This window comes from Mesitornis unicolor, unplaced genomic scaffold, assembly GCF_000695765.1.
Source record: "Mesitornis unicolor isolate BGI_N332 unplaced genomic scaffold, ASM69576v1 scaffold34902, whole genome shotgun sequence".
In the NCBI taxonomy this organism is placed as follows: domain Eukaryota; kingdom Metazoa; phylum Chordata; class Aves; order Mesitornithiformes; family Mesitornithidae; genus Mesitornis; species Mesitornis unicolor.
In genome coordinates, this window is record NW_010169100.1 from 1,299 (window position 1) to 14,509 (window position 13,211).

Below are 13,211 nucleotides of genomic sequence, written 5' to 3' on the forward strand. Positions count from 1 at the left end.
CCCACCCCCCCCCCCCCCTCTCTCTTTTTTTATTCCCCCCCCCCCAAAGCAGAAAGCTGAACTGCCAACTCTTTCACATCCTACCCACCAGATGAGGTGGGGCCTCTCTCCGGCAACCACTTAGCTCCAGAAATGATGTGAGGGTAGAAAAAGGCCACTCTGCTGGAAATTGTCACTCTTACACAAGCTGGCTCTATTCAGTCCCTGATCAAAGCACTGCCTTACAGAGAAAGTCGATTTGCACGCCCTGGGACAAAATAATCTAATTTACAAGCTCAGGCTATAGAACTTTCTTTAAGGAGGAAGGGAGGAAAAAAAAAAAAACCAAAAAGAAAAACCACATAAACCACCCCCCAACTTCCACAAGAAATAGCATCTATGATTTCTTGCTGCTTAAGACAGCAGAAAGAGGAATTTTAGCCTATTAATCTCAAGACAAGATAAGTTTATACTTGTCTGTGTAAACAGTTTATTCACCACAGGAATCGGGAGGCTGCAAGTCAACCGAATTAGCAAGCCGGTGAGTTAATTTTCAAGAGCCCGGCAACGCCGCGAAGCGGAGCCCCTCAAAGCAAGGCACGTATCTGCTGCAAATGTCTCTCTTTTGGGAGACGCTGCTTCCCGCCAGCATCCAGACCCTGGGCCTTCAAAGGCCACCAGCGATGCGCACGAGGCCGAGCCCGGGTCTGCTCAGCACCACTGGAGGTGTCGGGCTGGTGACCAGAGCCAGGGCTCTCACTAGACCCAACCAGGGCAACGCTGCTTGCATTTGGACCAGGATGGACATTCAGTGCCATGGAAAAGCCCTAATTAGCACCTGCACCTTTTAGGAAAGGACCAAAGCACGACTGTGTTTTTGCAAAGATGCTGAGAGCAATGGCTCCAAGCTGCATCTCTTCCCTGGCATCACACAGGGATGGAGATGCTCTCGTGTCCTCCTCCCTCCCCTCCACGCAAGCCCACTCCCAAGCTGAGTTTATCCCAGCATTGCCCACGGCCAAACCAGGCTCTGCAGCTCCCACCTGAACTTACCGGAAAATGAGGTAGAGAAACTTGACCGTTGGCCTTGACGCTCCGATGCATTTCTCGCTGGAGCTGCTTCTTGCTCCCGATCCTGTATGGGGGGATCCCATCTCTGCACATGGAAGAGAGGTCACCGTCAGTCGGGGCTCCCCCCATGCTCCAACCAAGACGCTTCTCCATCACCTCTAAAACCACCCAGGCACCCCACAGCCTCACGTTCCCAGAGGTGCTGAGCCCTGTGGACATCACCCGAAGCCAGGAGAAGCATCAAACGCGTGGAGGCTTGGGAAGAGCCTGTGCCACCATCTACATGGATGTGCAGTAACTATGCAAATGCAGAAAAGCAACTCTGTATGGGAAGATGCCCAAAAATCCCATCAGCTTCACTTCTGAGCTTACAGAAAGGCCCTTCCAACACTAGATTTCTGCTTCCGCCCTTTATTTTTGTTGCTTTTTCACCACTCTGGGACCACAACTTCCCTCAAGCTCTGAAACATCCCATGGGGTATTGGTACTGTAGAAACAAGGAAGAGGCCAAAGATGGATGGCCACCAAAAGGCTGCTCGCCATCTCTGGCCCTAATGAAGATCCAAGATGTTTCTCCTGCCCTGAGGCCAGCACAGGCCACCGCGAGGCACGAGCAAAGCCAGGCCGCACCCTCTGGGTACAACGTTGCTCCCCTCGGCCATGCCAGCTCACAGCCAGGAAGCCATGAGGAGAGAGCAAGCGAGGAGTGCCGGTGGGAACAGCCCCCTGCACAGCCCACTCGAGGCCACACAGGGTGTTTTCATCTGGCCACCCAAAAAATTACCTCAGTTAGGATTAAAGGACTCTCTACAGACAGTGGGGACAGCCGGAAGAGCACGCCTGGAGAATGTCTAATTCCACCCCTTCCCTCAGTCTGGATGAATAACCTTGATCTCCGCTCCCATCCCTTTCATCCACCTGCCCCCACACCTGACTCATCTCCTGAGCAGAGAAAATAGCTCCTGCCCAAAGAGGAGCAGCAGCGGCCGAGCAGACAGCGGTGGCCCCATGCTGCTGCCAGAGAAGCCACCGCAGCACAGTGTGCCCGTGTGTCACCTCCCATGGCAGCAGTGGGCACACAATGACGTGTTTTGGACACACAGAGAGACAAGGCACAAGGGAAGGCCTTCCCGGAGACGCCAGGTCCCTTTCCTTGAGGAAACATGCCTCAACGTTTGAAGCACGCTATCGCAGGCCTTTGTGAAGATCTTGGCCAAAGCGTTCAGCTGCCATTAAATTGTTTTGATGAGCAAGATTACGCTGCAAAGCCTGGAGTGAAAGATTGGAACAATTTCATCTTAATAAAAGAGAACATGCTACTGGGGTGGCAGAGAAAGTCCTTGATGCCACAAGATGAGCATCAGCCTTCTCTAGACACGGTCCATGAACACAAGTCTCATTACAAGTGAAAGGAAATAATTGTCCTAATGTCCCCATTGCACAACCCAGGGCTCTGGAGCACTTTTTGGGGCAGCCGCCCAAGCACGCACGGGCCTTCACAGCCATCCATGGCCACTGACCGCAATAGCTGGTGGCCACCAAGCATTTCTGCTCCACAAACCCACGGGGCAAAAGGGCTTGGGGTACATGACACGCTTTAGCTTTGGGGGAGGATAGGGGAAAAGCAAATCTAAGGTGAAAACCAATCAGCTGTACCTTCAGAGAAGCACTTGTTCAGTGAGCCTTACTGAGATAAGGGTCTCTTAGGGAAGTCTTTCTATATAGGCAATAACAAGTAAAATAGGCATTTTACAGGTAAGTAACAGCACCAGCATGAGCACCTTACGTGCATACGTCCATACGGGACTAATCCCGTTAACATATTCAATTAAAGAGGAGGTGTCCTCTATAAATGGCAACCCAAGAGGCCAGATGGGGCAGAGCAGGGAAGCAGCTGAAGGTCTGTGCGTCCAACATGAGGCACCCAAGGACACGACCAAGGGACAACAGAGATCCTCAAAGAGCTCCCCACCTCCCTCCAGGTCTACAAACTTGAGATGCCACCCCCAGCCCCTCTGCTTTGGCCACCAAACGGGGAGCACCTCTCCTTGTGGGGTGTCCCCAAGCTCCAGGGGCCCATGTCTACCCAAAGGGACAGGCCATGGAGCGGGAGCAGGGACTGGCACCATTTCCAGGCAGGATAGCTCAAAAAGGAGAAGAAAAAGCAACGGTGACTCAAGAGCATGGCTTCTCACTATTTAAGATTTATCCTCATTCAGGTCAGCACAAAAGCTGCTCCTTCCCCCTAAAACTCCTCCAGTTGCACCAGAGAGCCCCACATCAAACCTCCTGCTTCCACAACCCTGCCTCGTCAGAGGAGTTTTACAACTTGTAACGACACGCAGAATTTAAAAAGGAAGAAAAATGAAGGTGTTCCAGCTCGGGAAAGTCAGCCTGGGGAACGGGGAGGGATTTTCACAGCCGCTTTGATGAGCGCTGCCTAAGCCTAGGCCTTCCACTTAAAACAGGGGGAAAATGGACAATGCCGGGGTTGAAGGGGTGACAAGGGGTGATCCCCGACCGCAGGAGGGATGGAGCTGGGGCCAGGCTCAGGACAGTGAGAGATACAGGGGTGGGGGGTACCCTGACACTGAAACAGCCTCCCCTGATCAGGGGAAAGTGCCTTTGAAATGAAAAGGCTGAGGTTGGCCAGAGGTTTCGGGACAGGACAAGGGTTAACCCCAGCTCTCCAGGTGCCACCTCTCCCTTTGCTCCAGCAGCAAACGTTTGCACTCACTTTCTTGGCGAGGAAAAGCTGCAGGCTGAAGAGCTACAGAGTTTAGGCACTAAATAGTAGAGTTTAATTACAAACATTTCAGCTAACCAGGCTGGGGCTAAGCCAATCTGTTTCTGGGGGAAACACTGGTTTGAAGTCTTCTACCCAGTCAGCTGCCATTTAAGCTGAGCCAATTATCTTAGCCTTTTGACTCAGATGTGCCTGACCTAACCTGAATGTAGTTTTACTGCTGCTTTGAAATATCAGACTCATGCGCATATGCATTCACTCCCATCTTCATTTGGCAACGGCTCTGAAACAAGCCTCTGATCTTGCCAACATCAAAAGCCTGGTTTGTAAGATAAGGTAATATTTGAAGTTTGCTCAGCAGCATTCCCCTGTGTCCAAAGTAAATCCATAAATAAGATATAAGCAAATAAAAAAAAAAAATCCCCTTTCCTCTCCTCCCCCCCCTCCCCAATCAAGAAATGGAAATATAAATTTGCATGATGCTTTGTGGCTATTACCAAATATAAACGGACAGACTGATCCCTGGCATCTATAAAACAAAACAAAAAAGAGGCAGATTGTGTACTAATTCCAGTACACTTCAGATTGAGATTTATTTAAAAAAACCCCTCACTTTACTGCTGTGTCTGACAGACTTTTCCAGAACAAGTTTTTCCTCTTCAGTTGATACCACCAGAAGCCAAAAGACCTCATTTGCATTCGCACTGACGAAACAGAATAAACCCTGGTCCTCTGTTAGAGGGGAGTAAAACCTTCTTAAAAAAGGAGGCAGAGCACCCGGGCTCAGGCTGTGCAAGTACCACGGGCTTGCACCCCAAAGCCCTGCACAGCATCTGCAGCAAAGGCAGCGAATCCCAACTGTTTGCCTGCAGCCTTGGCAGCAGCCGCCCTTCGCCTCTGCAAAGGAAGTTTTACATCAGCCTTAACTTTTTTTTTGAAGCCCAACAGCCAATTTACCTCTCCCGCTTCCAAAAAACCACCCCAACGCCCTGGCGCGCTCCGTCCGCGGGGATGCCGTGGCAGGGGTGGACCGGCTCTGCAGCAGGAAATATCCCCCCAACCTCCGCCGCCCCCCAACCTGGAGCTGCGGGCAGTTTAATCAGCCAAGCTTCCCCAAACTCTCACAGCCTGCGCGGGCCATTGTTACGGCAGGAAAAAACAGGCAGGCTCCTTTCACGCGCTGCTTTCTGGGGAGCTCCTATTCACTTGTTCAAGCAAATTTCAAAGCGGGCTGCTGCCCTCTCATCCCCGCTAAGCTCCCCTGGACTAACAATGGGCTGAAAGCGATTCAGTTAAGCCTTTCATCCACCATGCACTTTATTTCTCACTCAGTGCTCTCATCTGTATAAGGCCTACAATTGGCATTGCTGTGAAGAGAGGGTATAATCCTAGCCCTGTGAATCCCAAGTGACCCTACACTGGTCCAGAAATGACTAACCCAATGAATGCTCTGTTGACACATGATCACATACAACCAGAGCCAGTAAGAAGAAATAAAGAAGTCACCCTATGATTCAGCTCTTTTATTTAATGCCAATATTGTTCAATAAGGGAATCTGGTGGGACAACAAGCTATTTTTTTTCATAATATCAGTTCAAAACACACATGTGCATTAAAAATATTAATTAAAAAAAGCTTTTGTTTACGCATCAAGGATTTTCGGTAAATCCTGTTTTCTGTTGTGCATCATCACACACATCGACTTTAAAATCCCAGCACGCAAACCTCTCCGAGGGGTACGCAGGAACCACTCACACAGCTGACAGGGACGCTGCAGAAGTTACACCCAGGAGATGGAGACCAGGAATGCAGCGCTCTGGGCTTTTCTAGAGCATTGGTTCTTAAATGATGATCATGAAACACAACCAGCAACATCTGCCTTCTGCCCAGTTGTAGCAAATGGTCCTTTAAGAGCCTTAAGTGAGTCTTAGGGTCTACTCTACCCCCAGACACAACAGTACCATTTCTGGTCCCCATTTCACTGGGGAATGCAAACCGAGCCAAGTCAAATGACTTCCTCCCAGTTCCACACTCCTCAGCAGAGCCAAGAGGAAAACACAGATCCTGCAATTCCTGGGCTCAGGCACAGCATCACCTCTCATCTCTGTGCTCCTGAAAACACCCAGACCTGATCCACGCAGCTCCATTCAAATGGCTCTTTGAAGACTGCCCCAGCCACACCAGATGAGCAGCTATTTGCCCCTTCAGGTCACCGGCCCTATTAATGTACGCTCCGACATTAATGGCAAACCTTAATTACAGAAAGTACTTCCTACAGGAAGTAATCTCCTCCTCTTTGATGACTGATAACTGGTTAAGGAAGCCTGGCCTTAAGACAAAGGCCCAGGGAGATGCGCTCCTCGGGTTAGTCAAGGCAGCACCACCAGCACAGGGGAAAACACGTTTGCTCTGCTGCAGTTGCAAAATGGCAATAGAGGGATTAACCATTTTACTCCACCTGATACCTCCGGCGACTGCACGAAGAGCAAGGCTACCGTGCCCTGCGACACCTCTCGGTTTGGGCGCACACCTCATTTTTGGCAGCCCCATGTCAACGGTGAGCAGAAGCCGGGTGATGACACCAGACCCATCACTTCCCCAAGCCCCCACGGGCACAGCTGATCCACAGATGGCACATCCCAAAAGGACCCAGCCAACACCAGGTACTTACACACTGCTGTCCGTCATCGACATGGAGTCGTCCGTCAGGGCATCACTGGATATTTCGCTATCGTTCGCACTGGTTGCTGGAGCAAACACATAACCAGAGTTCACATGGTAGGGGTTAATGGGATCGTTCCTCTTGAAGGACCTAGGGACAAGCAAGACAGGAACTGAGTTGCCAGGCAGTCTTGGGCTGGAGGAAAGCACGTGAGTTTGATGGCAGCACTCTCCTTATGGGAACCACGCACACTGGCTGCTCAACCTCTCCAGAAGCAACAAACCATCCATTGCTCAGGACACGCTCTGTCAAAACGCACCCAAAGTCCCATTTTAAAGATGCTGCTTTTGACACGGGAAGCAAGCTTTAGAAAATCCTACGAAGCACCTCTAGGTGCTTTGATACCTTCAAACACTCGGTCCTCAAAGCTCGATGCTGCGCTGCTGAGATCAGCGGTTTTGCTGCTGGTATCGGCTGGCAAACGATCAAGAATGTCACAGCCCAAGTCCCACTGAAGGCCACTGAGGCACCAGCTAATAAATGCTTAAGTCTGCTCTGAAGACAGGAGTTAGGGCCCCTTTGGGAATACAACTTACAGCGTCTGTGTCGCCTGAAACAAAAAGATCTGCCCGAAACTACTGGAGCAGGACCACCACGTGCCAGAGGAGGCACGGACACGGCTGATATCTGCTGTCTCAGGCTTGGCCTCCCAAAAACATGCGAGAGAAAGGCCCAGATTTTAGGAGAACCTACGACTTGGGGTGTTGTGTGTAGGAAGAGGAGGATGGGGGATGTGAGGGCAGGGATGCAGGTTGTATCAATGGGCACGTGGGTGACTGACACCAACACCTTTGGAGAAGCAGACCCAAGGCCCAGCCTGGATGCTCGAGCTGAGTACCCAAGAGCGGACGCATGAAAAATTCATGGGCGGTGACAGGAGCTGTGAGGGAGCGTGGCGGGGTCACCTCGGCAGGGTCACCGCGAGGGGGAAACCGGGCGTCCCCCTGCCCCGCTGCCTCCCCTCACTCCAACTTCCCAGCCAGGATCAATATACATATCTTCAGCAGGCGATAAGGGGATTATGCAGGGAGGTTTGAACGCCTGGTGTTAAGGTGCACATTTTGTTCCTCTTCCAAGGAGAGATGGGGTTGTAAAGCTTCTCCCTTTGTATATCAAAGCAAAAGGCCTTGTCATCTGATAAGGACCGCTGATTTTAATAATTAGGGCCACTTACCCAGGACTCGGGGGCCTAAGGAATGTGCCAGCAGGCGCAGCGGGTTTTTTTTAATGGGCTTTCCACCTCCCTGCCCCCACGGGGGTCGGAGGGGACCAGCTGGGTTGAAGTGAGCAGCAATGTCCTCCCACCGCTCTCCATCCCTCCCAAACAACCAGGCACCCCCCGCGCCACATTACTGCTCTGTCAGCACGGAAAACAGGAGCCTCCACAAAGGCTTAAGTTTAAAAAAAAGAGGGAAAGGAAAAAAAAAAAAGCAAAAAGGGAGGGGGAAGCATGGTGGGGAAGATGGGCCTCTCTGGTATGAGAGGCTCGGGGCTGGCTGCAGGCAGGTATTCAGCCCAGCCGGGGCTGCATTCCTTTCCAAAGGAGGCCAAAGAGCTTTTCTGATGGGGAGATCAAGATGTTAAAAAATAGAGATCTGGGAAGAAGAAAGAAAAAAAAAAAAGGAAAAAGGAGATAGTAAGGAATGCCACAGGAAAGAAGTTAAATCTTCAAAGATAAATTAATTCCACATGTGGGGGAAAGCTCAGTTATCCTACTACTACTACAGAAAAGTTCATCTAAAAACCATGCAGTCTTCTGCTCGGACTCAGGGGGATGTGCAGTCTAAGAGACCCTTCCTGAGGCCTCGGTGGGCTTCTGGGTAGAGTGTGTAAGGGATGCAGCTCATAACCCTTTGATTTGAGATCATCTCGGGTCTTGAGAGCACATCTGAGGACCACGAGGCTGGGGGGTGCAGGATGCCCCCCAGCACAGGAGCATCCATCACCTTGCTGGGAGGTGTCTGTGCCATCCAGCAGGGCTGCTTTGCCATGTTTTCTCCAGCAGAAACGATTGCTGGAGAGGCTGGGGGCGGAGGCAGCGGGTCCGTCTGAATACGCCACTGGGAGAGGTGTGTCCAAACCCAGCGTTTGGAGAGATGGAATTAGAGAAAGTGGCCAGAACTAAGTCATCCTCCCCATCAGGGCTGGACCGCAGCACCCATTTACCTACCAGCACCTCACGGACAAAACACATTTAAAAAAATCCCTAAAGTTTACATATTTTTGAAGCCTATATCCTTTAAGAAAACCAACGGGGGCTGTTTAGCCACGCTTAATTTTTTCTTCTTTTATTTTTTTAAAATGTGACCACCTCACTCCAGTAATTACACCCAGATGCATCCAGTTGCCTGCAAGGGCTTGAAATTCCAGGGGAAAGCAGGGGTCTCCTGCCGCAGATGCTGCGCACACCAACACACACCCCGGCTCCAAACCCAAAATGCAAAGTGTTTTCAGCTGTCAGGTAGCAGTTGCTCTGGAGCTTCAAGGAGAATGTCTGATGCTGCTCAGCCTATTCTTATCTTGATGCGATGACACACAGCGTGTAACTCCCCGCGTGCTATGTTAGGCAATGGGTACATATCAGAGGTATTACGATGCCATGAAAATTTCAGGGGCTCTTGGTTGTAGCCCCTGTTATGAGGGTGCAGTTTCAGAGTGTGGGCGTTTTTTGGGGTTGTGTTTTTTTTTTATTGTCAAACTCTGCTTCTCAGAAATAAAAGCGCTCTGGCAGTTCAAACCACAGATTGATACAGAGAGAGGAGAAAAATCTACAAGGAGCATTTGGAGGCAAAACTGAATCTCAGTAAGTATTTTCCTGGGACAAACATCACTGGGCAATCATGAGTTTAAAGGCAAAAAAAAAAAAAAGGAAAAAAACTGAAAACCAACGCATGCACAAACCTGAAAAAAAAAAAAAGTATATTTTAACAAAACTATGTTAATCACAGCTTCCATGCTCTAATTGTAGAACACTGCTTGGAGCATAGCTTTACAATGGCATCATTTACTTTGATAATTGAAGCCAAACTTGGTTCCAATAACTTCACACGCGGGTCCTTTCAAAGGCCAGGAAGCACTGGGAGCCGGCAGAGCGCCATCTGCAAGCCCCAGCCTTCCCAAAACCGGGCCAGTCCCACTGATGTCTGAGCTTAATGGGAGGCAGATGAGTCCACCTTGGACCGAACACGACCACGCTCGGCAAAGGACGGAGCGCTCCCTGTGTACACAAACCCGCGCGTTGATAAATTTAGAAGCGCGTACATAAATAATAGCTGGAATTCCTGGAGCATGGAGCCAGGTCCGGCACTGGGAGGCCGGTTTTAACCACACCACAACCTAACGGGGAGGGGAGCCGCTTTGAAGGACAAGGGGGAGGTTCTGCATTTAAAATATTCCCTGTATTAGGGCTCCAAATACACAGCCTGCTCTGCAGCCAGGCGCAAACGCGGTGTTTTCACTTGACTTCTCCTGTTCCTGTCCATCACTGATGCTGGGGCCAAGCAAAGTCTTTCAACTTGTACGCTCTCCCGTTTGCTGTGGTTTTGGCCGTGACTCCGTGTCCTGGGATTTCCAGGTTGTCTCCCCATCCAAACAGAGATTGGATCCCTGCTCCTGCCATCAGGTGTGCCCAGCCCAGCGCTCCTGGCTTTCACTGGTCCCATCCCACCGAAACCCCAGCGGAGCGAATGGCAAGAGCTTCAAAACCGTCACACGCGGAGCAGAAATTCTTCAACTCCATCACACGCACAAGGAGGGAGGTGTGGTTTGGCCACTCACCAGGAAAAACTCTGTGCAAGCTTCAGCTCCAACCCTAAACACAATCCTAAAGGCTGGCTGATGAGAGATAACCCATCCACATGCTCATCAGCTTCTAGCACAAGCGGCTTCACAAACGGATGGCTCGGGGAGAGGCATCTCAGCTTGACCTCCCCTCTCTTTGCATTGAGATCTCTTGGCCTCATGGAGAGCCAAAGCTCTTGGAAATTCAACAGAAGGTGATCAAAGCAAAATGCACCACCTAATGTCCTAGGAGGGTAGATCTGACATGTGAGGGGCAAGCTGCATTAATCCCCAGACAAAAAAGAAAAGGGGGGGGAGAAAAGGGGAAAAAAAAGCCAGCACTAATCAGGCAAGCAGCCACCGTTCTGCAAGAGCTCTCCTGGACACGGCACATGTGGCTTTTCAGCAGGGCCTGCAGCTCTGGTAGAACATTACAGCCAAGCCCTTCCAGCACTGAATACCAACAAAGGCTGAGAGATAAAAGCATCAAACATCCCCCTCCTGGAAAGGCAGCGAAGGGCAGCAGTTCAAACCAAGTTCTGGAGAGCAGCAGATGCTCAGGCAGTAACATCCAGGCAGGAGACGAGGATCCCAAAACCCAAGTCCTCCACAGAGCAGCTGCCAACAAGCACCCCCCTTCCCCACACACCCCCACCCCGGGCAGGAGAGGTCCAGAGGCCAAAGAGGACAAAGCACACCCACGCCCATCGCCCTCCATCACCCCCGCGCTGGCAGGGAGGGCCTCGGCCAAGGAGGCCTCCCTCAGCAGCGCCCTGAGGTGCTGAGGACCCTCCCAGCAGCGGGCAGCCCAGCTGAGGCTCCCCGCAGGGCAGGAGAGGAGGGCGAGCTCCAGCAAAGCCTCTCCAGGAGGAGCCAGGATGCCCTTTGATGTCCATGAATCACAGACACCGCTCTCCAAATTCCTGTAAACGAGATGTCAAACACTCACCAGACCAAACCCCGGCCTCCCGGGCCAGCGGAGGAGAGCGCGCATCTGCCCGCAGAGCCCTCTCCTCTCAGCCCTGATTCAACGATCCACACTTATGGCAAGGGTGGGGAGAGGAAAGAATACATTTTCAGAGGATTATACAACTCATCATTTGCTCATCAGAGTCTCTCTCTCTCCCATCCCCCCCCTTCACTTCCACACGCCTCTGACTTTCTTCTCCCTCACACCGCGGTGCCATCAACATCTCCCCCAAAAGAGAGGGGTTCGGCAACGGAGACGCACCCCGAGCCAAGGGCACAAGAAGACCCTGCCACCACACAACGCTCCTCGCATCCTCATCAGCTGCCATCAGCCACAACCACCTTTTAACGAGCTTAACTTGGAGCACAGAGCCAACAGGGGAGCACCAAAGACCTCCCATTACTACCTTGAACACCTCTCCTCCCTCAAGTACTCAATTTTAAGTCTTCTCCTGTATGCATTGGCTCGGAGCCACCCTAAATGGCTTTGACACGATAGCAACACCCGACGCGATGGGAGAGGCTGTACATCACGCACGCACGCAGCCAAAATAAAAGCAGATTTTTTGTGCAAGTTGCAGAGTTTGATGTAATGAGAACAGAGATTTCCTCCTCCGCGACCGCACAATTGCTTCCCACATAACCAACATAGTTAAACACGGGCTGATGGTGGAGTTGGGGAACTGGTAGGTTACATTATTCATGCGCCTATGTGATCCACTCTACTACTGCTCTTAATAGGTTTGAAAGTTGAACCAATAATTAACGTATGTCCGGAGGACATAGTTGCTATGAAGTTTTTGATCTATAAGAGAACCGAATGAGCCAATAGGACTTAAGAGCCCAGTGTCTTGTTCTCCTCTGTACAGAGCAAAAAAACCCCCATATGCAGCCAACACCCCCCAAATTCCAGTGTGTGGAGGTGTGGGGGAGCACCCATGCTCCCAAAAGCCCGACCTCCCCTCACATCCCTACCAGCTCCCCAGCACACCAGCCTCCCGAAAAGCACTCCCAAAGTCCTGAAAGTTGAAACAAAGCACCATTTCCAGGGGTCTCCTTACCTGTAGCCGTTCTCGATCGTCTCCGTAGCTCTGACGTTTGCCGTAACCCTCAACGTCTTGCTGGATAGTCCAACTACCGAAGGCAAGATTTTGTTCTTAAAGTCTGCACAGCTCCATTCCTCCTCTTCATTCAAGGTCGGCAGATAGCCACAGACAACTTTTAAGCTCCCCAGTCCATTGCCGTTCATGTAAGCAGGATTCTCTCCTCCACTCCTTACATATTCGAGGTATATATCAGAAGTTAAAAACATCTGGTAAGCATTTTCCTCCATCACAGTCTGAATCTCAGTCTGCGCCTGATCAAACATGATAGAATCTATCTGCTGCTTCTTGATGCTATCCCTTATGTAGGTCTTGGTAGCAGGCTTGAGCTGCTTGGAGACGATGCTGTTGTTCTCGATGTACCTTTTGTATATAGCTTTGGCTACTCTTAAAGTTTTGGTATCCTTAAGGTCCATCTGCCTGAAGCCATTGCAGGCAAACCAGAAGTCTAAGGTATCCACACATTTTTCCCTTTCCAGGAAGGTCCGAAAAAGATAGGCACCATCTTGATCTCCCAACAAGGAATGCAAGGATTTGGTCCATCTGGCCAAGGGGGAGTCTGGGGATGCGCTGCCCTCCGGCTCCCCGAGTCCGTTCTCATTCCTCCGCGGGGCAGGAGGCACCGGCATGGCCTTGAAGCTTTGGCTTTTGGAGAAAAACGAGCTGGCGGGGTGCGGGCATGGTGCTTCTCCTTCCTCCCCGGGGACGGGAGGTCGGGGGGCGTCTTCCCTGAAGCTGCTGCTGGGGTCCGGGAGGTGGGCGAGGACCACGGCGCTGCTCATGGCTCCGGAGCGTGATGGGGAGAGGGGCTCCCAGTTTCTCCAGGAGCTGCCTGCTCCT

The 13,211-nt window shown here is 51.3% G+C and overlaps 1 protein-coding gene across 1 annotated transcript in view; it reads right to left on the reverse strand.

Moving 5' to 3' along the window:
• AXIN2 (axin 2) overlaps positions 1-13,155 on the reverse strand; it is a gene marked incomplete at its 3' end in the record, with an annotated part of 14,449 nt that extends 1,294 nt beyond the window's left edge. Inside the window, exons 1-3 of the mRNA XM_010179259.1 lie at positions 12,330-13,155; positions 6,469-6,609; positions 1,033-1,135 (exon numbers count right to left, since the gene is read on the reverse strand). Coding sequence (XP_010177561.1) covers positions 1,033-1,135; positions 6,469-6,609; positions 12,330-13,153 — 1,068 coding nt within the window. The remainder of the gene's footprint in view (positions 1-1,032; positions 1,136-6,468; positions 6,610-12,329) is intronic.
• Between the last annotated feature and the right edge of the window lie 56 nt (positions 13,156-13,211).